Source organism: Mus pahari, chromosome 6 (assembly GCF_900095145.1).
Source record: "Mus pahari chromosome 6, PAHARI_EIJ_v1.1, whole genome shotgun sequence".
Classification (NCBI taxonomy): Eukaryota; Metazoa; Chordata; class Mammalia; order Rodentia; family Muridae; genus Mus; species Mus pahari.
Window position 1 is genome coordinate 106,264,340 of NC_034595.1, and position 25,468 is coordinate 106,289,807.

The window sequence follows — 25,468 nt, forward strand, 5'->3', positions numbered from 1 at the left end:
GCGTGTGTGTGTGTGTTGTATCTGGACATTTTGAATGTGGGTAATGCTAGGTCAGCAAAGACAGAAAAGATAAGAAAAGCTGTGGGTTGTTGGGTCAAGAGGCTAGAAAGAAGGGGAGCTAGATAAAAGTATACTAGAGCTGTAAAATAACAGACAACCATCTTGGCTGCTCCCACACACTTACCAGGCAAACTGCAGAGGGCCCAGGCCGTGCTCCAGGGCTGTATCCTGCACAGGGCACACTCCCTTTGCACCAGGTATCGCCACCCAAGCCTCAGCATGTCCCCAGGATGTGGCATCAAGACTTTATTCTACATGCCTGGGAGGCTCTATACTTGTTTATTGGTCATGTGCTCCCAGGGTCCAGGCCTAAGGCCTGAGAGGCACTGGACCTGTTCCAGGATCACATGACTGCAAAAGCAGGGCAAAGGCTCAAGGTCCCTGCAGATATTCCAGGCCACAGCAAGACAACACACATATATTCACTTCTTTCTCTGGACCTTGGCTGAGCACAGAGCGGGGCTCCTGTCTTAGGCCTGCTTGAGACCAGGACCCAAGCCTGAGTTACAGGTTAGGGGCATTGTCAGAGCATATGGGCACAAAGGTAGCTGGGCTACTGTGCTGCACCAGTCTAGAGGCCTCTGCAAATAGACTGGGCCCCACTGCACCTTCCTGAGGGCTGGGGTTACTTAAGACCCAGTGGAGGATGAGGGGACTCTGCCAGAACCGTGTCGCCATGGCAATGACGGCAACAGCTCCAGGACTACAAGCACTATTTTAGCCCTATGAAAATAGAGTCATTTTAACTCAAACAATCACAGGAGACGGTAAAAGGTTTCCCAGCCCCCAGCCTGAGCCCCCTACTGGCTTTATGTAATCTGAGCCCTCTGGTCTTGGGGGTCTGTGGTCAACTAAACTGAGGTCAGGGTCAGAATGTGTGAATCATTCCTGGGTGAGGCTGGCAGGCTGTAGATGCACAGAGAACCAAAACATTGTCCAGGAGGTCCTCTGGGCTGGAAAAGCTGCAGGATGGGAGAAGCCCCACTCCCCAGCTGCCTACTAGGAACTTGTTTTTAGAAAGCAAGTTAACAGAGGCAGCAAAGCCTCAACAGAACCCATGACATCTTTCTGATCATTCCTCCTCAGGGGCTAAGCCCAAGGAAAGACCTGCAAGTACACACAGCTCTTGTAGCGCATGCCATCAGCCAGTTACTGTGATGGTCAGGTGGGAGGTAGCCAGCAGTGAGGAGTAGCCCAAAGCTACCACGGACTTCACTTGACCAGCGGCCCATGGCCTTTGAAATAAAAGGTTGCACATTTGGACACATAGATCGACCGCCACCCATGACCCTGGCACTCACACGGGCCATGCAGGAGCTCTCCTGCCAGGACATAAGGAGGCATGCCCCTGCTGTGCAGCATTGGCTCCAGCAATCTAGCAGATGGAGGAGTTGCTGCTCTGCAGGGAGGCTCCAGTCTGAGGCCTTGCAGCTTGGCTGTGCCCAGGTGTCTTTCTCTCTGGAAGCATCTGAGCTTTCTTGCTGAGAGCAGCTCATCAAGATCTCACAAAGGTCAGGAGCCTCCTCAGAGCAGGACCCTGCTGGAGCCCTTGACCTTTCTCCCCTGACAGGGTGGCTTTGTGGACACTGCGGACGCTTCCCAGCAATGTACCTTTGTACCCTAGGGCATGGCAGCTGTAGGGCCATCCTAGGCATGTGAGCTCAGGGTCCCCACCCCCTACTCCCCAGCCAAGCTGGCTGCACAGAACTTGTGTCATTGGGATGCCGAAGGTAAGGATACCAGAACAAAGGGTTAATAGACTCCTTGGAAATGAGGGAGGTAAACAGCCACAACACTCATCTGACAGAGACAGAAGGAGCTGGAGTGTGGAGCCAGATGGACTGGGGTCCTGCCTGCCGCACGGAGTTGCCTCAACCTTTCCAAACCTTGAGTTCCTCACATGTGGTATGGGGCTATCCTATCTCATCCGGGGTAGTAGGTAGCCCTGCCAGGTGCCAGCTCCATGCCAGAAGCCCGTCTTTCTGCATGTCTTCCCAAAGGGTATTAACACTTAAAAAGGAGACTTGAGCCAGTTAATAAAAATGAACAGTATCCACTGAATGGAGCAAGAGATAGACAATATTCTAGATGTTCTGGCAGAAGAAGCAATATTGCCTGGTTTTATGGGAAGTGCTAACTTCCTGTTGTCACAAAATACCTGGAAAAAATTGACTTGATTTTTCACTCAGGATCTTGTTGTGTAGCCCAGGGTAGCCTGAACCTCACCACGGAGTTGTTGTGAGCCCACTGTGTCAGACACATAGATGGACAGATACATTGGTATCTTTCCTCAATGTCTGAACTTATTGGATAGTTAATAAATGCACAGGTTATGTTGATTTTGTTGGCTATAATTTGTCAAGTAGTCCTGATTTCCCTTGATAGCTGGCTGTTAGCAAACAGATTCTTTATTCAACTTAATTATTGATATTAACTCCCAGATACAAAATACACATAATGAATGTATAAATCTTCTCTCTCTCTCTCTCTCTCTCTCTCTCTCTCTCTCTCTCTCTCTCTCTCTCTCTNTCTCTCTCTCTCTAGCGCGCGCGCGTGCGTGCAGACACACACACACACACACGCACACACACACACACACACACACACACACACACGAGCTACAAGAGGGTTAAAGAAGCTGTGACAGCTTAAGGAGTTCTGATCAGAGACATGTAGAATCATCTCAGGGAGTTAGGTAATGAGCCCTGTTAGAGAGCTGCTGGAGGCTCTGTAGGAGACGAGTCATAGGGTCACGGGTTTGATTCCAGCCTCATGGTTCAGTACAGTTATGAAGGGGCGGGACAGAGTTATGAATGGAAGACAGAAGTAAAAAAAAAAAAAAAAAAAACAGAATTAGATTCAGGCAGCTGATTGGGTAGTTGGGCAGATGGCCATTTGAAAAGGCTGTACAAACAGCAAGGACAGAGCCAAGCTGAAGCCCCTGGACAGCTGAGAGATCTCTGGCTGATGGTCCCTAGAATCATACACTAGATGACCAGGTGACTGATGTATGTAGGGCAGGGTACTCATTACCATCACAGTACGAGATGATCGCCTCTCATACAGGAAGACAGTGCACCCTCCCTCAGAGTGGTATATTTGATAAGTCCTCAGGCTTGGGTTTCCTGATACCATTCTAATATGCTCATATGGTCTAAGTTTACTTTGGGGAGAGTTTAGGATGGCACCGTGTTAACTCTCGGGAATAAGTTACCAGGTTTTGACTCAGGCAGTGATAGACAGGTGGCATTTAAATGCATAACAAGAAACAGAGTGCCCCTGCCTCAGAAGCTACACACAAACAAAAATCAAACGCTGCTTGTAAATCAAGTCTCTCGGGGAAAACAAAACCAAAGTGTTCTATACAATATGGAGTAACACCCTGATCCTCACCAAAACACAGGCCGGCCTCCGGGTCTTAGCAAGTCTGCTGCCTCTGACTCCTGAATGCTTGGGTTACAAACCATGCCCAGCAGAACCGGGGTGGGATTTATTTTGGCTCCTAGAGTTCGTGGTCATTTGATCCTATTGCTTTGGACCTGTAGCACGGTAGAGCATTGTGGCATGGAACATGGTATAGCAAAGCTCTTCTCTCATAGTCACCAGAACGTGGAGAGAGACAGGATAGAGCACACCCCAGTAACCTCTGCACCCCACCAGGTCTCCCTTCTAAATGTTTTTACTAACCTCCCAATACTGCCAAGACTTCAACACAGGGTCTATGGGGGGTTAAATTTCAAACCATTAACCGGGCAGTGGTGGCTCACACCTTTAATCCCAGCACTCAGGAGATGTAGACGGGTAGATGAATTTGAGCACAGCCTGGTCTACAAAACTAGTTGCAGAACAGCCAAGGTTACACAGAGATATCCTTGTCTTCCAAAAACAAAGAGAAAACTTCAAACATTTAAATAGACGAAGACGTTGAGGTCCTGGGAGACAGTGCTCCAGGCTACTAGATATTAGAACGTCTCAAAGACATTTATTGCCCCAAGGGAAGGCAGGATCATTTCCCCCAAATCACCTCCATTATACTGAAAATGCTGATTTTTCTTAGCATGTTCTGGTACCCCATCCCTCATCCTTACAGTTATGATCAGCTGGGGTACAGGCCCTAAGCAATGTGTGGGCAGTGTTTTATCCAGAAACCTCATTTCTGGCCTATGAGTATCTCTTCCTTAGAGCAAGGGAGTTGATACCACAGGAGCAAACCTCTGCAGACAGGAATGGCATTTGGCTAACACACTTGTGACACATATTGACATTAAAACCCTCTGTCTAGGGCTGGAGGGATGGCTCAGCGGTTAAGAACATTGGCTGCTGTTCCAGAGGTCCTGAGTTCAAATATCAGCAACCACATGGTGGCTCACAACCATCTGTAATGAAATCTGATTTCCTCTTCTGGAGTGTCTGAAGACAGCTACAGTGTACTTACATATAATAAATAAATAAATCTTAAAAAAAAAAAAACCTCTCTCTAACCCTACTCCTTCTATAGTTTCTTGAGCTTATATGTTTGGTCCTTTTCTATTTTCTTTTGTTTTTAATTTTGTTTTTTTTGCTTGTTTTAAGATATATTTATTATGTATACAGTGTTCTGTCTACACATATGCCTGAAGGCCAGAAAAGGATGCCAGATATCTCTATAAATGGCTGTAAGCCACCATGTAGCTACTGGGAATTGAACTCAGGACCTCTGGAAAAGCAGCCAGTGCTCTTAACCTCTAAGCCATCTCTCCAGCCCATGTTTGGTCCTTAAAATAGCTCCAAGCCAGCAGGGAATTGGGCTGCTTATTAGTGCAAGGACATCCTAGATCTCTACTAGTAGAACACAACACAGGGTGATTGATGCCAGTCAACCTTTGGGGCCTTCCCTAAGGCTGATACTATAGCCAACTATGGCCTCAGGGATGCATGAAGGTCAGAAACTTGTCCAGGATATATGTAAAAAGACTTTCTCTGGTAGCCAGAGAGCAGACAGTGCTGACAATCAGGCCCAAAAACTAATCATAAGGGCTATTGACCTCCAAGGAGTCTTGTGAGTTTGATTGATGTGTCTCCAGATGGAATCATTCCCAAAGAATCCACCGCATTGCACCTCACTGGTAGAGGAGAGGGGGTTCCCCTGTCTGAAGTCCTCACAAATGTCCTGCATGATGGTGTCTGTTGTCTTAGTTTTCTGCAACTCAGCTACTAACAAGTAGCCATAGGCCAATAACATAAATGAACTGTCTCACAGTTCTGAGGACAGAAGTCTGAATCTTCTCTCACCATATCCAAGACCAGTCCTCAACATATCTTGAACAAACGTCAGGTTTTTGCTGGGGACAACAGTCTATTGTTACTGTGTCCTGGGCCATCTGATCTGGCAGAGTTCAGGGGTCAGATGTGCAAGTGGTGCAGAGAATGACTGATGGGGGAGGGCTTATCAGTAGGATATCTTTATCTGACTCAGGATTAAACTTCCCATAGAGGTGGAACAGTCCAAATACACCTTAGTGGGCCTTTGAAACTAGGTCATGGTGGTTGCCAGCTGTAACGGCTATTCCTGGTTGTCAACTTGACTATATCTGGAATGAAATACAATCTAGAATTGGAGGGCTCACCTGTGATCCAGATCTTGAGACTGAAAGACACAAGTTTCTGACCTGGATCTTGGCATGGAGATCTTGAGGCATAGTGGCCATGAAAAGCTTAGGCCCAGGCAAGGCAGTATGTGCCTTTAATCCCAGGAGACTGCAAGGACAGCTTTGAGTTAAAGGTCAGCCTGGGACAAAACATGTCCCAGATCTAGGCGTGGTGGTACACACCTTTAATCAGGGCCACACCTTCTGCTGGAGGCCTACAAAAGGACATTAGAAGAAGGAAGAGCTTCTGCTCCGATCACTGTGGGGTTGTATCCAGGTACCCACTATACTTTGAATGACAGAGCCCAGTTTGTAAGCCCTGGCACACAAGTGGCCAGGCTGCTCCCTCCCTCGAGGACCTCTAACTGTCAGGTTCCATCCACAGAACATTTTAACTTCCCTACAGAGCAAAAAGTCCAGGCTCAGGATTTAAAATCCCACCAATCCCTGTCCTGAAATCTCCACCCTCCAAGAAATCTTATGTAGACTCTTGTGTTAGTGTTGTAGATCTGAGGGAAAGGCTTTCCCTATAGCAATGTTACAGCTCTGCTGTGCCCCTGGCTTCCACATTGCAAGTATAACAGCAAGGTGAGATCTCCCCAGCGGAAAAATCTGCTCCTGTAACAATGTTACAGCTCAGCGCCTGGCAGTAAGGAGCCAAGGATTACCACAAAGTCACACCTTACACAGGAGATTCACAGGGAAGAAAAAACCCAGGAGGGTGTCTGCCTCTGCTTGGGCAAAAAGCAGCAAGCAATTAAGGGAAGGCAGAGTGAGGCTGGAGAGATGGCTCAGCCGTTAAGAGCACTGAATGCTCTTCCAGAGGTCCTGAGTTCAATTCCCAGCAACCACATGGTGGCTCACAACCACCTATAATGGAATCTGATGCCCTCTCCTTGAGTGTCTTAAGCAACAGTGTACTTACATAAAACAAGTAAATCTTTAAGAAAGGAAAAAAGAAGAAGACAGGGCTTATATGGGATTTGGGGGTGGGAGTGGGGTGGAGAATTCCAAGGTGAGGATTGGTGGGATTTCAAGTCCTGAGCTTTTAGGCAAACTCAGAGATTGGTGGGTTTTCCTGCTCAGCGATTGGTGGGTTTCTGTGACATGATCAGGATTGGTGGGGTTTTGTATCAGGGTGTTTTTCCTTTGCCCTTTTTACCCTACACTCTGTCTTCTGTGGTGTGACTTTGTCTCTTGACAGCCAGAATACCTTTCTTCTCAGAACTGTAACCCTTGCACTGATGACTCAAATAAGCTCTCCTGGAGATTACACTCCCTCTCAGGGGTCTAAGATGTACTTAGACCTACCCCTCATCTCTGGTCCACATTCTCACCTTACAAATCACTGATAGCTCAGCACCCCATCCACCAACAGCACTGGTGTGAATTTCCCCTTTGGTGGGTGTAAATGCTTCCCTGAGTCAGAAGAAGCGACCATCCAGTGCCCAGCACGCCTCTGGTACTATTGGAAGCAGAGGCACCCCCAGCCACAATCTTTAAAGCCCTCTTCACCTGACCCCACCTCCCTCGCCTTTGGACCTGCAAGGTTTTCTTAGGCCCAACTGGGCAATCACACCCCTTCCTGCCCACTTCACCCACCTTCCCTTTAGGGGAAGCCTGTAGGCTCCCAGCTCCTCAAGGCAATCTTGGCTTCTGTGACTTCAACCCTTTCCTGTCGATGAGGACGCTCCCTTAACCATGTCTCCTTCTCTGGGGCTTTGTTTTGGGAAATATTAAAAATGACCGGCAAATTCCTGAGCTACTGCTGGCAACTCTCTGCCCCAGCATGATCCTGACACCCCTGTCTCTAGCTAGCCCCCTCAGTGACTGGTCACTGTATTCCCAGCTCTGGTTCACTTGTCTCTGGAGCCCATAGTTCCTTCTCAGCCATAAACCCCTGTGGTCGGTGGTCCCACATTCCAGTAACCCAGAAAAACAAAACTCTTTTTTTGTTTGTTTGTTTTTTTGTTTGTTTGTGTGTTTGTTTTTGTTTTTTTGTTTTTTTTCAAGACAGGGTTTCTCTGTATAGCTCTGGCTGTCCTGGAACTCACTTTGTAGACCAGGCTGGCCTCGAACTCAGAAATCCGCCTGCCTCTGCCTCCCAAGTGCTGGGATTAAAGGCGTGCGCCACCACACCCGGCTAACAAAACTCTTGAAGGTTATAATTAACCAGTCAGATTTATATATCAATAAGTTCTCAATTCACAAGATGCCCACACAATAATTTCTATGCCAATTGATAATGATACAAGCTGCCCACCTAGATTAGACAATTATTTTATCCCTATATAATAACATATCTACCTGTGGTTATTCAAAGCCACGCTGGTTCTGAATCATCCTGTCCATCATTCATCTTGCTTCCTCTCTCCTGAGTTGCCCCTGTCCCTGCAACTCTTAGCTCTGCCTCCCTTTTCCCTGTCCAATCACAGGCCTGCTGCACTAATATCTTAATGTAATTGGACAGCGAAAAATCCTGCCACGGGTTTACCCCCATGCCTGCTCTCTGACAAATAAAGATTACTGTAAAAAGTGTTCAAAACTTTAAAGTTACTACCCACATTGATGCTGTAAATTCCGTGGATCAAATCTGGTCCGTCCTAATTACACATCAGCTACTGAATTATATATACTACAGCCCGGCCACTTTGGATAGTGCTGGCTGTGTGTCCCTCCCAGGTCAAACTCATGGACCACCAGTTCTTAGTCTCATCCATTGGGCTAGGGGACACTCTCACCACGCCTCTCAGTGACTGCTTTGAGTCAAGTACCACTACCCCCTTATCTCTCCCATATCTCTGTTCAGTATTGCAGATTGTTTTAAGTCCTCAGGGACACACTTCATGGGCATGCTGGGTCCCTCAGACTGTAATAACACCTTGACTCTGAGCACTGTCACCTAGCCCTTATGTCTGAATGCTCACAATACCTCCACCCTCTGTGACACTGAGATTTACCAATGCCTACCTGCTAAATGGTCTGGGACTTGTGCCCTGATGTTCCTTTTTCCAAAGTCAGGAGTGGTACCCATTGAAGAAGCCTTGCCAATTCCCATCACAGTTCCTAGTGCCATGGCACGAGAAATGAGTGGCTAAGAACCTACCCTTTCTTGAGGTCCTGGCTATAGCCACTGGTGTCCCTCTGGGGCAGCAGGACTGACTACTTCACTAGCTGTTTTCATCTAAGTTTATTCAGGATCTCCAACAGGTGGCTCAGAGCATCCTTAACCTCCAGGGCTGAACAGGCTCACTGGCCACTATAGTGCTACAAAGTTAGTGTGGACTGGCTTTACTAACAGCAGAGAGAGGTGGGTAATCTTTGCCTCTTCCTCAGGGAAGAATGTTTGTTTCTATGTCAACCAGTCAGGTATAGAAAAGACGAGATCTGACAACTCCAGATGGATCCCCCCAAAACGCAAGAAACACCTGGATGCTTCTAGTCAGTGGCTCACTGACAGTCCAATACAAAATTGGATATTACCCTTAAACTCCCTTCCCCTCCTTTTCTCAGTCCTACTAGTCACACCCTGACCTATAAACATATTGTCTGGATTTCTTCAACAATAAACCCAAAGGATTTCTTTTTTTAAAGATTTATTTATTTATTTTATACACACACACACACACATATATATATCTATATATATCTACCTATCTAATATATATATATATATATATATATATATATAGTTGCTGTCTTCAGACACACCAGAAGAGGGGGTTGGATTCCATTACAGATGGTCGTGAGCCCCCATGTGGTTGCTGGGAATTGGACTCAGGACCTCTGGAAGAGCAGTCAGTGCTCTTAACTGCTGAGCCATCTTTCCAGCCCTCTTTCCCCCCCCCCCCTTAAGACTTATTTACCTTATGTATGTGAGTACACTGACACTGTCTTCAGACACACCAGAAGAGGGCATCGGATCCCATTGGAGATCGATTGTGAGCCACCATGTGATTGCTTTGCTGGGAATTGAACTCAGAACCCATGGAAGAGCAGTCAGTGCTCTCAACCGCTAAGCCATCTCTCCAGCCCCTGATCCAAAAGATTTCTAACTAGACTTTTAATTAGTTGCTATTACAGGGTTATTGGTCCCTAGCTATTGAGCCAGACCTAGGACTCCCAATTATACCCTGATGATCAAGGTAAAGTTTGCCCCAAGGATTTTAATGCCTTTGTTCATCAGGAAGCAGTCTAATAATAGCATCGCCCCCTTTCCTGATCCCTTATTGTTTATCAATAATAAACAAAATGGGAGGAAGCCCTTCAGTCATGCAAGTGGCCAGGCTCCTCTCCCAAGTACCTCTAGCCATCAGGTTCCACCCATAGAACACTCCAATTGCCCTAACAGCTGGACCCAGGCCCTGCCTACAGAGTAAAAAGCCTAAACTCGGGACTTGAAATCCCACCAATCCCTATCCTGTAAAGCTCTGTCTCACAAGAAATCCTCCATAATCCTATCTTCTGATGAGCTCTCTGTTGGTTCTCACCCCAGCAGAGGCAGCCACCCTACTGAGTTTTTCCTCCCAATAAATATGCTGTGGGAGGTTTATTGTGTACTGTGACTTCGTGGTATTCCTTGGCTGTCAACTGCCAGGATGGATACCTTTCCCATTAGAGCTTAACACACATGCTGTTGTTTTCTCCACCTGTGAAACAAAGTTTACAGTAGAAGAAGTCAAGTCAGAGTCTCTGTGATTTGGGGTTAGCATGTGAACCCCACAGAGTCTGGGAAGAGAAGTTCTGGACGTCAGAGGACTTACTACTGGAGTTTCCCTTGGGCATACAGTTGCCCAGTGACTGTTGTGTGGTCAAGATGACCAAGACCAGCACCTAGAAGGGCATGTGTCACTGCATCAGAGGCACCTAAGTTCGAAGTTGATAGAGGAGCAGATTCATGCAGGTATTGTCTCACTCCTTGGGGCTACTACAGCTGAAAGGATAGCTAAGCTCATCTCATCAACCTCCCATTGTCTTATTTGCTACAATGTTGCTACAATGACAGTTGCTACAATGACAGCTACAAAGGCACCACAAATGGACTTAATGTGGTGCCTAAGTGTATGCAAGCAGTATTAATGGCTGAGTCCGTCAGAGATGACCCTGGTTGGTCCTGTTTTAAGCAGGTTAAGCCAAAGGAGACAGGTCTTGCTTTCTGGTAATACCATGGCACTGGAGATGCTCCCTCAACTTGAAAGCATTAGGGACCTGGGGCCAGTTGTTCACCGGGCGTGGTTAGAGATGATGGGCGTGGTTAGAGATGATGGATCAATGCTCAGTGGGATGGCCACTCCTTGCTCTGGGTCACGAAACACATTCCCTGCTTTTCCTCTTTCCCACTCTCTCCCTGCATCATACTCTCCTGCTTCTGGGGTTGCCATCTGTACTGAGCTGAACAACTTCCCCCTAGGACGCTTCACACCCAGAACCTCAGAATGTGGCTTATTTGGAAATAGGGTTCTTGTAGATATAATTGGCTAAGATGAGCCACGCTTGAGTTTGCAGGTGTTTGTGTAAGAAGAGAGGGGACAGAAGCCAAGCGTGTGATAATGGACACATTATCCAGGGAGTGCAGGCCACCCAGGAAGCAGAGGGAAGTCAGGGTAAATTTTTCCCCGGAGCCAGCCTGCCTACTCCTAGGCTCATGATTTCTGGTCTCCATAGCTCTGATAGAACAGTTTGTAGCCCTAGAAAATAGAAACTCTGACCCCAGACCTGTCTCAGTTCTTTTGATACCCTGCATGTCTTCTCACCTTGAGTCTGGGAGATTGTCCTGTCCTTGCTGCCAGAGAAAAGCAGGGCTGTCTCCTGACATCCAGGCCCAGCCTCAGGGAGGTACAGTCCAAATTCAAAGCATGCACTCCAGCCCAGGACAAAGAGGAAGGCACTCTCAGTTCCAAGAGCTGTCCCTGCTAGGATGAAAAGCCCCCTGCCTGTCACCCTTTGTCCCTGGTGCCATTGCAGGCAAGAGGCACTGACATCCTCTTTCCAAGCTGGCTCTTCTCAGCTGCAGCCCTTGATCCACCCCTAGCCTTCAGTCAGCTCCTGTCCTCACCACTGGAACAGAAGCTGGTGTTTGAAAAGCATCAGTCCTTCCTGTCCTTCCTCCTGCCCTGTAAACATGTGGGCAGAAATAGAAGCCTGCAGGCTGAGGGAGTGATTGCTGGTTGCAGAATCAGGCGAAGGCTGCTGCCCGGGTGGGCCTAGCTGCGTGGGAGCCCAAGGCAATCGCAAAGGCCGCTTTAAATAGCTCCCCGTGGGTACATGCAGCAGAAAGAGGGCAGACTGCAGGCGGCAAGAGGCAGGGCAGAGGCGGGTGCTGAAGCTGGCAGGTTGTATAGTCGGAGGGGTGTTAGGCTGCTGGCCTCTGGGTCCAGGTGAACTCAACAGCTCTGAAAACTTGAACCCACCAGCTCCTCCCCCAAAGGCCCAGAGAGCTGGAGCTGACCCTGCTCTCCTGGGAGTGGGACCTAGACTGCACTAAAGGTAAAATGTAACATTAAGTTGTCTTGTGCCCTATGTAGGACTTGTGTCCCCATCCCCAGGTAACTCTCTGAACGGTGGAGGTGGAAACAGTAACCATGTAGGAGGACTGAAGAATAGATATAAAAAGATGAAGAAAAAGTCCCAGCCCCTGGGCTCAAGAAGGGATGGACATTCCTGTCCTGTGTTATCTTAAGGTGGTTGGGTTTGTTCTGCCTTTCCTGCTGCTGTCAGAAACTGGAGCCCCAGTTGACCCAGATCTGCCTTTGCTTGGCCACCTGCTCCCTGCTGGCTCCTAGACCCATTCTATCATTGCAGTTCCTGATCATACCAGGGCCCACTGCTTCCACCCTCTGGATGTCCTGTAAAGCCACACAACCTCAACCTTTAGCACAAAGTAGCCAAGGTAGCAGGGGGAAGGTGTGGTTAGGTCATGGATCTTTGAGATGGAGAGAAAGAATGAGCACTGGTCTATGGCCTGAGCATGCTACAGGACATGCTACAGGACACTGTCTTGTCCCACCCTGGCTAAGCAGAGTTGTGGGTCTGTCTGACTCTGTCACCTCTTGAGCTGCTAGCTGCTGACTTTGGACAGACCAAGGATGAAAAGCTCTTCTGCTAATTGTACCCTTTGCTTCCTCTACACGGAAGACTCAGTGTACGGAAAAGCTGGACCCCTTTATTAGGAGCTGCCTGCCACATGCTCCAATGGCTTCAGGGTCCTCAGGCTGCTGTAGGGAGTAGCTAAAGGGTGTCTGTAGGGCTTGAGATGCACTGTGAGCTCCCATTACCTCATCCAAGAAGGCACCATAGTGGCACCTTAGGCATGAGCCCTCTGATGATCAAGGGATCAATGACTTCTTAAGCCATACTCAGGTTTCTGCACCTCTGCCTTGCCTGGCTCTTCAAATACAGTCACACAACTTATCCTCTGGGATGCAACCTCTGAACTTCCCTGGCTCCAGATCTGTTCCCAGTTCTGAGATTTTTGGGAGGGCATTTCAGAATTATGTGGTTTTGGAATCCAGCTAGGGTTCTCAGCTCATGCTCCCAGGTCTGCTTCTGCCTTAGTAAAGATGGCTTCAATGTAGTCCAGTGACAGGGAGGGACAGATACCAACACATCATAGTGGTATCATCAATGCTGGCATCACTAATGATGGTGTCTCCAATGCAGGTGTCACCAATGATGATGTCACCAATGTTGGTGTCACCAATGCTGATGTCACTCATAGTGATGTCACCCATGATGATGTCACCCATAATGATGTCACAAACAATGATGTCATCAATGCTGATTATTATTCTTTCCAAGCCCCCTTTTCCCAGTGTCATCCTCAGTTAGTCAACCTCCCAGTTGGGACCCTGACCCTACACAGTGCATGCTTACCCTAGACTTTCTGGGTTTCTGTAGGCTGCCCCTCCCCACATCCTTCCTATGTTGCCTGTGGCAGAGAAGCATAGGCAGATTAGACCACAGTGAAATTGCCATGTGCAACAAAGACAGAAACCAGATGCCAGGTCAAGGCTTTATTTCATGCTGGGACCAAAGAGGCCTCACAGTGCCCTTCTCCTCCAGTTTACTATGAGAATGGTCATCCACCCCCACTGTTTTTCTCTCTGATCCTGATCCCACGGAGAAAAGGCCTAGAAATCAGGACTATCCTGATGTGGGTCTAAAACTTCACAGCTCTCAAGGGCCCAGCAACACTAGGCTCAACTTCAGGGTCAGGCCAGCTATGACCCTCTATGGAAAGCCCATCCTGTTCCATCTACAAGAAGTGCAGGCTCATCTTTAGAACAAAGTTGAGGTAAAGCCCAGGAAGCGGAGCCTCCTCTCTGTCCCATTTTGGGACCCATGGAGAGGGCTGGACCTCCAGGAGTTTGTGGCAACCACCTCATGTGGTACGTGTACAGCCGTCACATGGTATACGCACTGCCATCACATGGTGTACGCCGCCCAGTAGATGATGTTGACTGCTGCAAAAGCTGCCGGGAATACGGCGCGGGCATAGATGTCGATGGTGTCTGCATCGATGGGTTTGAGTCTGGAACGGATTCCTCCTGGGCCCCCTGGGCGGGACCCCCCCTCCTTCTTTGCTTCCACTTCCACAGACCTATAGGAACCCATGAGGTTCCCAGGGACCCGGCCTTGACGACGGGAGATAGCCAACTCCTGACTGACCCCAGCAGCTGAGAGGGAGAAAAGGACGATGGCATTCCTCACATCCATCTGCAGAGGGTGGGGCAGGAGACAGGAAGACAGAACTGAGATGCCATGGCTGAGTGCAGTACGCTGTTCCTTTCTGTATTTATTAAGCACTGCTGTGACCCTGTAGCGGATAATGCTAAGGAGCTGGCCCCAGGGACAGGGACTCAGGGCCAACAGTGACCTCAGAGCTGGCCAGCAAAAGAATAATACTTCTTTCTGCTCCCTTGTACCAGGCAGGAATCCATCCCTGATTCTGAACCCTGAGACAAGCACACCCACTCTCTCACCTCTGTCCTTGGCTTGGTGACCTTGACCTTGGCTTTCCGTTTCTTCCTGTAGTCAGCATTGAAGTGGGCAAATGCATACTCCACCAGGGCAGCAAACACAAAGACGTAGCAGATCCAGAAATACACATCCAGAGCTTTGATTGCTGAAGCCCGTGGCAGGGAGGAGCGGGCACTGACCATGAGCGTGGTCATTGTCAGCACAGTGGTGATGCCTGGTGGGAGTAGATGGTCAGAGAAGAAGCCCTACCCTCTCCTCCTTATCCTAGCCAACAGGCCTGGGTTCCAGGGAAAGGGGAGTTCTTCAGCCCTCCACTCCCACCCTAGGCTCATGATCCCAACCCTATTCCCACTTGCCATGGCACAGGGCAGACAGAATGAGGTCTAGAGTCCAAAGAATTAACTCATGTCTAGCAAGGTTCTTATATATCTCTTCTACCAGCTCATGGGAAGGAAAGGCAAAACTCATACCTAGAGATACTCTGGCAGGCACGGCTGCCTGGCTAATCCAGAAGGAGACCCAGGACATGGCAACCAGGAGGACAGAGGGCATGTAAGACTGGATGATGTAGACACCCCGGTTCCTCCGAAGCTGAAAGTGTAAGCTGAGCCGTGGGAACTGGCCAGCTGTGGGGACAACCCACTGTCAGATGAACTCTTCCCAACCACTCCATCTGCCCCATATGCCTCGGGGGTGGGGTGGGGGGTATGTGGTCGGCTGTTGGTTCCACTGTGAGGCTCAGATGGAAGACCCTAGAAAACCCACCTTCCACACATTACTCTAGGTTCAGCCACAAGGATGTTGGCTTACCCAGACTAAGAGAAGGGTCCAGTTTGCTGAATTGGTTCTGAGCAACCTGCCCAGCTAATGTCAGGGCACCTGTTGCCTCTCTCTGTGCCTTCTGCCCTACTCTATGTATATCCATACTCTGAAAGGAAAGGTGGCCAAGGAAGGGGCTTAGTCATGGGGCTATGGGCCTATAATAGTCACTTTCATGATCTCTCTAACCCTAAAGTACTGGGAAGAAATAACCCAAGAGTAAGAGGGTAGAACCTGGCTGTATGGCATGTCAGCATGTTCCCATTCCATTTGAGCACAGCCAGCAACATGCAGCTAATGCCCAACTCGGCGGTTTTCCAGGTGCATCCTCCACCCTCAGAACTGGCTGGGAGCTCAGTTATAAAGCACAAGAGACTTGCGGGCAGCTCACAGGAGAGGCCACATTACCCGATTTGAAGTTCATCAGCTCCGTGGTGAAGCGGTAACTGGTGATAGTGAACTGGGCCAGTTGCAGCCTGTCTAGCCCGTGGATCTGCTCCTGGTTTTCTGACCAATAATAGACAATGTCCTCAGAAGAGTAGCCATCTGTAAGAGAGCCCACCGGAGGGCAGCAGGGCCTAGCTCAGTCCTTGGCAGCCTCAGAGGGAATGCCCCATCTACATGGAGAGCCTGAGTGGTGGGGCTAACCGGGTGACAACAACAGAGACCTCATTCAGTCATGTTCAGTCAGGGGTGGGGGTAGGAGATGTGGGGGAGTGTCCTCAGCTCCGGCGCAAAATTCTACATCTCTGAGAGGGATTACAGGGCCAGAAGTGCTGACAGAATTGGAGCCATCCTTGATGCAGAATACAAAGGGACCCAGGTTAACTGAGCTCTATTCTATTGGGACAGCCTGGTTGCCACAGCCTGATTTTCTGGGCTCTTCTCCACTTGCGCTGGCTAAGTTCGTTTAGGTCTTCTAGCCCTATACAGACTACTGGCTCTTAGGGAAGCCCTACCCTGGATGCTTCCCTGTCCTCTGATCCAGGCCAGCCTGGCCCTGGCCCTGAGCTTCATAGACTTGCAGTCCTGACTGCCCCACCCCACTGGATGAGCCAGTGCAGCCCCAAACAAAAAGCCTACCCCAATCTTGGAGAGGGCACTCACAGCTCTCTAGGTCGAGCATGCACTCCTGCTCATCCATTGGGTACTTGGCGAGGTCCATGTCACAGGCCACTGTGGAGGTGATGCTGTACAGGCAAAGTGGATTAGTGAGGTCATGGTGTCCCCTAGAAGCTGGCAGGTCCCTTGCCCCTAAGCAGCAGATATACCCCCCTGCACCAACACAGAAGAGCCACCTACTCATCAGGAACCACATGCCGCTCCTGATGCCTACTGTAACATCTGAAGCCAATGTCAACTGAGCAGCCCCTGAAAGCTAGTGGGGACAATGGGTACCACTGTCTACCATCATGTATCTGTGTGGTGGCAGAATGAGGGTGTATGCCTGAGCTCATGGGACGCTCTTCCAGAAGGCATGGGAAGGTAGGCCCAGCTCACCGGATGCTGTATAAAATCACCCCATCAGGCTGTAGGCGGATAAGCTTGTTTTCCACAGTCACATCATGGAACCAGGCAGACTTGGCATTCACAATGAAGGTGTCAGGGAGCCACAGCTTGTCCACAAAGCGGCTGTCCAGGCCTAGGGTCTCGTTGGTATGGTTGTAGGACAGCCTGCTGTCCCGCCAGCTCTGATGCAGGAACACTGTCATGGTGTATTCCTGTAGAGAAGGAGGGTAAGCACTGGCACCGTTATCCCCTGCTCTCCCCCTGATGGCACACAACCCAGGGAGCCACGTTGACTGGCACCTACCATGTTTGCCTCTGAGATATGGTCAATGCTGGCCACCTCCAGGGCAAGTGCCACATTCACAGGAGGGCCTGTAAGAAAGAGGGGCCTGCTAATGTTGTCATAGTAGAAACCCCAGCCTAGCACCCCAGCTGCCCTTCTAGGTCAGCCCAGACAGGTGGGACACAATAATATTCACGACCTTTTCAGGGAACTTGGAGCTGTTACACATTTGCCCCAGTGCCTGGGATGCCTGGGGCTTAAAATCCAGTGAACCCCTGGAGTTGCCAAACCGGAGCCCAGCAAAGCCCACACCCACAGCAGATCCAGGATTAGAGCTGTTTCTGCTCCTACACCATCATCTGCCTGTACCTCCAATGCCTGGTCGGAAGTTTCGGGCATAGCCCTCCATTAAGCCATCCAGGTTGGGGAGCCAGGATATCTCCAGGTTGGAGCCCACGTAGTCCCCAATGTCATTCATTGCCCTGGGGACACAAGGCCAACTGGTCACAGCAGGCAGAGCATCAGGGCCTGCGGGTGGAGCATTTCCCTCAGCACAGGTGCCGAGGAAGAGCAGGCGCCGGCCCCTCTGGACCCTTCAGGCAAGACACAGGAAAATGAAGAGGCCCTCCACACTTCTGCTACCTTTCTACCCAGTTTCAGGCACCTTTCTGTCTGCTCCTGAGGAATGATGCCCTGTGTCCACCCCAGATTAGAGGCAGAGCTCCCAGACTCCCTTGAGGTGTCTTCCTAGTCCCCTCCCTCCATGTATTTATGGAAGGAAGTTGAAGGCTTGGCAACTGGAGTCCCAATCCCCAGGGCCTTTCTCCAAAGCAGAGAACCCTGACAGGACCACATAGCCTTCCTGTCCGCAAAGATCCCCTGGATATGGCTGAAGGGAAAGAAGTGAGAGACTCGAGCTCTGTCTTCTCAGGAGGGCCCCATCCTGCCCCACCCTTCCAGCCCAGCCCCTCAAGAAGCCATGCACATCTGGGGCTTAGCCTGACCCAGGAGCAGCTGGGAACAGCACTACAAAGACCTGTGCTGGCCCTGTTATTCCTAGCAGGCCTGCCAGGTAGAACAGAAAGGCAGGGGACATCTTGGGGACATGAGAAGGGAGAGGAACTCACTCACTTGGGACTCCAGTTGAAGCTTCTGGCCAGTAGAGAAGCAAGAATTCTACACAATCAACAACTCTTAAGCCCCCTTCCCTTCTCCTGCTGAGCTGTAAACTTGCATTTTTTTTTTTTTTGAGGACTTTCACCAGAAACCCCACTTACAAGGACAAGGACATGTCCTAAACCCCTTGTGTAATTTAGTGGCTTCTGGTTCTACCAGGGTATTTGCCTGAGCTGTCCTATGTCCTCAGTTATCAGGAGAGAAAAAGAAAAGAAAAGAAAAAAGAAAAAAGGCTTCTTAGCAACACTTTGAAATGCAGCTAGAAAACCACAAGACGGGTATTTATGGCTAAAGCTAAGACAATTAATCGAGACGCTCCCTTGAGAAGCCTGTATGTTTTTCTTCCCACTTCTTGCGTTTGAGAAGCATGCATATGTTATATGGTCGTCCATCTGACTGATTTTTCTTCTCTTAACTCTCATGTTTAAGCATATATTAAAATATTGCTAATAAAAGCTGACTCTGTAACTCCAACACTCAGGAGACAGAGGCAGGTAGATGCCTATGAGTTCAGAAAGCTGATCTCGAGCCGGGCATGGTGGTGCACCCCTTTAATCCCAGCACTCGCGGGAGGCAGAGGCAGGCAGATTTCTGAGTTCGAGGCTGACCTGGTCTACAGCGTGAGTTCCAGGACAGCCAGGGCTACACAGAGAAACCCTGTCTCAAAATAAATGAATAAATAAATAAATAAATAATTTTTTTAAAAGAAAGCTGATCTCATTTATATAGTGAGTTCCAGGCTAGCCAGAGCTAAATAATGAGATCCTGTCTTATAAACAAACAAACAAACATCTCTATCTCTACTCAATAAACTAGTTAGTCCCAAAATTTTTTCTGTACTATAGCCACAAATCCCAATATTGCCTGAGTTGAGGTCCCTAAAAGTTTGGGACACCCCTTCCAATGGATCCAAAACTGCATGTGAGGCAGACATTGGAACCCACCCTACCATCAAAGCAGGCACTGTCAGAGCAGGGGGCCCGTGGCAGCTTCTTCATACTTTCCTCTGCTTGCTGAAACTGGGTTCCCACCCTTCCTCACCGTCCCCACCCCCAGCCTTCATTTCCACTGGGAACCCCAGTGGAACATAAAATCGTTGTGAGTGTTGTTAGGGAAAGGCCACGTTGCAGTAGGGCAGGCCTCTTAGTGGAAAAGAGATGGCAGAGATGGGAAAGCAGATAAGGACAAGGGAGAGGCTGGGAGGTGCTTCTACAAGGTGAGGAGGGCCACTGCCACTAGAAGCCGCCTGAGGGAAGCCCGGGCAGGGCAACTCTCAGACATTCAGAGTGCTGGGAATCTCTACCTCAGAAGTACAAAAGAATCATTTCCTGTTGTTTGAAGGCACCCAGTTTGTGTAATTTGTTGTGGCAGCCTAGGACACTAATGCATGGTATGCTCCTGCCTACAGGGGAAAGGGTCCACCATGAAGTGGGGGCCTCTACTAAAAGCGAGGGCATGATGTGGGGTAGGAAGAACTTAGACATGACATGGGAGGAAAACGAGGCCGCGCCCTGGTATCTCTGTCTGCTATTAGTTAGAATGTTCCTTTGTAGTTAAACATCCTTGAAATGTTAGTGAGGTTGTTCCCTCCACACCAGGAACAAAAGCACCAGGGTGTTCTCCCACACATGCGCACTAGCAGAGGGTCTGTGTCCTCAGGAGACCTGTTACAGTATCTCCTGCACTGGGATGTTGACACATAACTTTTTATGCAAGTCATGAAAAGAAACATCTTAAAAGAAAGATCCTGTCCACCCTGATTTGAGAGGGTAAAAGGTGTTATTCTACACCATAAATATACCACCTACCTCATACACATTCATAGAAGTGTCTTTTAAAGTGCACAACTGAGAACCCCTGAGCTGCTCCTTGTCTTGGCGCAGCCCACTCCAGTTTGAGCACTTGCTCTGCTAAATAAACTTCTACTTAAATTGTCTGGGTCTCTTGACAGATTCCTTTCATCAAGAAGGAAAAAAAAATAATTAAAAAAAAAAAAAAAACAAACAACAACAGTTGATATCCTTATCAGGAACAGAGAGACCAGTCAGTCAGTGAATTCCAGGGACAAGAGAGTAACATTGGACATGGTCTCCAGAGACAGTGGAAAAGAGTCCTACCTGGTACTACCAGAAATGTAGCCTCTTTCTGGGTCACCTTGTCAGGCCCCTGCAACAGCCCCCTCAGCCCTCCTGGGTACTGAATACCTGGCTCTACTCCTCTACTCTGTGCATTGCCTGCTTCTATTTCTTTCTTTCTTTCTTTTTCTTATTTTGATTTTTCGAGACAGGGTTTCTCTGTATAGCCCTGGCCGCCTGGCTGTCCTGGAACTCACTTTGTAGACCAGGCTGGCCTCGAACTCAGAAATCCGCCTGCCTGCCTCTGCCTCCCAAGTGCTGGGATTAAAGGCATGTGCCACCACGCCCGGCCTGATTCTATTTCTTAATTTTTGGTTTTGTTTGGGTTTGGGGGGGGGAGGGGAAAGAAAGTGTTTGTTTTTTCTTCTTTCTCCCCCCCCCCCTCTCTTTCTGTTTGAGACTAGGTCTTTCTACACAGTTCTGGTTGTCTTAGAACTCACTTAAACTCACAGAGATCCATCTGCTTCTGCCTTAAACGCAGGCCCCAGGAAGCCTGCTTCTTAGTGCAGGGTCACTCAGTCAGGCTCCCCTTCAGTCTCCTGTTTCTTCTGGTGGCAACTGGGAATCACAGCACTCACCTCCTGCTGTGTGAGGGCCACCACCACTCCCTGGCATACCATGAAGGCCAATATCAGGTTAGCTTCTCTCTCCACCTCACGCCCCTTGTATCCCTCTGTTTTACTGAAGACAATGGATCTTCCTCTCACTCTAACCTTCCCTGTCCCCTCCCCTGACTCTTCAGCTCTCCCCAGACCTGCTGCACTTGCCCCTCCCTCTCTCTCTCCAGCTTCACCCACCCAGCCTTCCTGTCCCTCCAGTTCTTCTGGCTCCTCTCCCTCCTCCCCAAATGCCAACAGCCTATTCTCTGTTGCTTTTCTGTTTTGCCTTCAAGCACTCCTCAGGAATTATTCCTAACTATCTGTCTCTCCACTCCAAACATCAAGAGACTCCCTGTTCGTGTGTGGGTATGAGTGCATGCATGTGTATATATGTGGATGCATGTTCGTGTATATGTGTGTGCATATGTGTGCAAATGCATTTGGAAGACAAAGGTTAACCTTGGATGCCATTCCTCAGGTGCTGTTTTTTGAGACAGGGTCTCTCAGTAACCTAAAACACACCTAGTAAAGTATACGGGTGTAGTAGTTTGAGTGGGAATGGCACCCCGTTGAGTTATATATTTGAAAGCTTGACCCACAGGGAATGGCACTATTAGGGGGTGTGGCCTTATTGGAGTATGTGTGGCCTTGTTGGAGGAAGTGTGTTACTGTGAAGGTGGACTCCTGTTTGTACTTTCGCATTGCTGGCCATGCAGCATTTTTACATGTTAGGGTTCAAAGTCAAGACCTTATCCTTGTGTGGCAAACACTTTGCCAACTGAGCCACCTGTCCAGATCATCAAATAACCTCTCTAAGGCAGAGACACAGACACAGATGTCACAGCCCAGGTTAGGTAGCAGTTCAGGGATTATGGGGAAAATCAATGTGAGTGGTCTTAAGAGAAATGGATTCTACGAGTGGGACTTCAGAATCTCTTCTGCCTAGGCTGGAGGTTAGACAGAGAGACAGCCTCTAAGGAGACAATGGAACAGAGAGGGCTCTGGGTTGTGAAAAGACCATGATCAGAGGCCATGACATGGAGGAGGTAGACATAAAGGGCAGGAAAGACATGAAGACAGGAAAAGCCTCAATCTGGAGTCAGGGAAGAGGTTCTAAACAGCAGGCCTCACAGTTAAGCTCACATTTTAAAGGCACAGTTCTGTCAGGTGTGGTAGCACGTGCTTATAATCTCAGAAGTGGAAGGAGAAGGATCAGAAAGTTAAAGCCAGCCACAGATATATAGAGAGTTCAAGGCCAGACTGGGCTACATGAGATCTTGTTTCAAAGAACTAACATAGGGGAGGGAAGCAAACAGACAGTAACAATAACAAACACCCCCCAACTCCTCCCCCCCCACACACATGCACAAACCTGCGCACACACACATGCATAGTTCTGCTAGAACTAGAGCAGCTAGGGAAGCCAGACTCAGCCCTGCCTTTCTCTGCACATGGTAAGATCATGCTCCTATGACTTTATGTGCTCTTAGGTGTGTCTTAGGAATACAATTTAGTTCATGTGCTTCATATATACTGGACTTTGAAGAATCAGCTATTTATCAAGATTTCCTTAGCGAACAAAATTTTCCAGACCTCTTGTCTACCAAGCACTGATGCTTTAGCCCATCACGAGGGGGTCTGTTGTTTATTCTAGAGAGCCACTGCCCCACCCCCAGCAGTCCCCTGGAGTGACAGGCAGAGCTGGAAATGAGACAATGTAGTTACAGGGTATGAAATGGTTAAATTAAGTCCTAGTCATCACAAAGTACAATTAGGAATGCAAATGAAAGTCATCCTGAAGGCCAGATGTGAAGGGACTTGAAATGGGCTTTATTTTTGGACTACCCAGCTGTCATGTAGCCTGCTCAGAATGAGGCCATCAAGAGACACTGTCCTTCCTGGTCCTGTCTCAGGGCAGTGGCACATGTGTGCACGTTTCTCCTCTATCTTCATACAAGGTCTATCGGAACATGAAAGTAAGGTCCCAGAAGTAAGATCTTCAGGGAGAACACCTTCAGTTGGCAGAGACAGGCTCTTACTACGTTCTAGAAGCAAGAAAGGAGACCTTACTCGCTCCAGAGTCTCTTCTTTGCTGGGAGAGCGACTGCCATTTTCCAGCTCTGAATGAGTGCAGAGGACTGGAGTTTGAGAAAGACCCAGCTACATGCCAGATTCTGGGATCTGAAGCCCACAGTTCCTAAAGCTCTACTCTTATCCAATGGTTTACGACAGGTTTTACAGAGCAGGTAGGCTAATGGACACGGAGTGCACATGCTCTGCACTCAAGGAATACACATGGAGTAGAAAGGTCTCCATTCTTACTAGTAAATTACACTGATCTTGTCAGAAGGCAGCTGGTGCTCCCAGCTCCCTTGGAGACCATTGATAACCTGGGGTTAGGACATCATTTGGATAGATGGACAGAGAGGCTTAGAGATGCGTGCCAGGCTTTGGTTTGGGGGATTCAAAGTCTTGGAGCAGAGTAGATGAAGTAAAAACACATTAGCTTCTCCCCCCCCCCACTTGAACTACTTCTGGTGTATTATGGGAGCTTCTCCCCTCCTCTCCCACTGAGAAATGAGCCCACCCTTACGCCTCTGGAGACAGAAAAGGAAGGTGGGTGCAGCTGGGCCAGGCAGCGGATGCTCTTCACTGCAGCATGCATCCACTATGCACACATAAGCCCACGGATCCCACAGCTCTGCTTTTAGAGCAGCATGCTCCTTGCTAGCATCCCAGTTACCAAGGCAAAGAAGAGTACTGCGACCATCGCACCATGAGTGCCAGGGAGATAGAGGTGCCAACAGCCTGGGAGGGACACCCACATGGGTGTGCAGTTGACAAGCTCAGTGCCCACTATAGATGCAGGTCTTCATACTCTACACCCAGCCCACAAATATGACACGGATGCTATCCTCCTATCTCAAAGCCTTTCCCACAAAGAACCACTGAGGCCAAGACTGAGGAGGATCTGGAGACTAAGAGGGGAAGCTGTCCAAAGTAGAGGGGCCGGAAAAGGCGAGAGGGCACAGATAGCACCTGGCTAAATCTGAAGGTCACCACAAGGGCTGAACTGGCAGCCGTGTCTTTGGCTCTTTCCCTCTCTAGAGAGATCCTTTAGCCCTAGCCCTGCCCCACTGACAATTTCACACTGTGTAATTGTCAGGCCGGGCCAAGAGAAGAAGGTCTGGATAGAGCCATCTAAGGACAGACTTTTAAGATATGACAAGACAGTAACTATTTCGATTCGAGGATGAAATGGAAGCTCAGCAAAGCAGTGCTTCCTCCACTTTGTGCTCGGTGCTGTTCCACATAAGATTAGGATAAGGATATTGGGTCCCTCAGCTCCCCTGTGTACCCAAGAACACAGGTACACAATCCCTTGTCCAATGCCTCAGAAGCCTCACACAAGCCAGGATTTAGAATTTCTTCTTATTATTTTGGGGAAGGGGACAGGCTATGCATGCAGAGTTGAGGGAAGGGTCTGGAGAATTTCCCAGCAAGCAACCTATAAATAGGTCCTTTAAATAGAATAAATAGAAAACGAGCTCCGTGTCAGCATAGGACGGGATTTGCCAACAAATGAGTTTTGGTGTCATGCTCAGACTAAAATGTTGGGGTGCCAGAGGCTCTCAGTTTTCAAATTCTTGGCTATGTGGCCATGGTCACGGCCAACATCTGACCTCAGAGCCTCAAACATGATAGCTGCAGCCATGTTACCCTCTGAGAAGAAAGGAAGTAAGGCCCACAGGGACTAAATAAGGAACAGAACCCCTTTCTGGGCATTGGCTGATCAGAGGCTCACGGTCAGTGGCCATTCTCTGCTCTCCAACCTAGTTATAACATTTGTAGCCAGATCTAGGCCTTCTGGACCTATCCCTCACCTGCCAGCAGAGAGGCTCAGACACCTGCATGACATGCTTCCTGGGAATCTACGGCCAAAATACAGCTGGCATGCAGCCATGTCTGTTGTCCAACCCTCTAAGTCCGTGCCAGTTGGCCCTCAAGTACAGAGCTCAAGGGACCTGTCTTCACTGTTTGACTTCTGCCTTTTCCTCCATAGGATCTCACAAAGGCCCTTCACTTGCTTCTCATGACTCTCATGGTAGGTTGTTCGGCCCAAGATGACCAAGGTTGGGTTTTAAGTCCAAGCAAGAAGAGAAAGAAGACAAGGACTGTGGAGTGTTGGAAGCTCCTGAGAGGACGCCCCAGACCAAGGTCTCCCTGCTTAGACTCTTCTCACTCTGGGAAAACAGCCCTCTTTTTTTTTTTTTTTTTTTT

At 49.0% G+C, this 25,468-nt stretch overlaps 1 protein-coding gene across 2 annotated transcripts in view; it reads right to left on the bottom strand.

Annotated features, from left to right (window-relative positions):
- Positions 1-13,685: 13,685 nt before the first annotated feature.
- Positions 13,686-25,468, bottom strand: part of Gabrd (gamma-aminobutyric acid type A receptor delta subunit) — a 12,697-nt gene continuing 914 nt past the window's right edge. Inside the window, exons 2-9 of one of the 2 annotated variants that reach the window (XM_021200830.1) lie at positions 17,647-17,759; positions 17,299-17,366; positions 16,986-17,206; positions 16,593-16,675; positions 15,894-16,031; positions 15,137-15,292; positions 14,669-14,880; positions 13,686-14,402 (exon numbers count right to left, since the gene is read on the bottom strand). In XM_021200830.1, the coding sequence (XP_021056489.1) occupies positions 14,112-14,402; positions 14,669-14,880; positions 15,137-15,292; positions 15,894-16,031; positions 16,593-16,675; positions 16,986-17,206; positions 17,299-17,366; positions 17,647-17,759 (1,282 nt within the window). In that variant the 3' untranslated portion in view covers positions 13,686-14,111. Of the gene's footprint in view, positions 14,403-14,668; positions 14,881-15,136; positions 15,293-15,893; positions 16,032-16,568; positions 16,676-16,985; positions 17,207-17,298; positions 17,367-17,646; positions 17,760-25,468 lie in introns of both variants that reach the window. The other variant, XM_029540120.1, reaches the window with a different exon arrangement.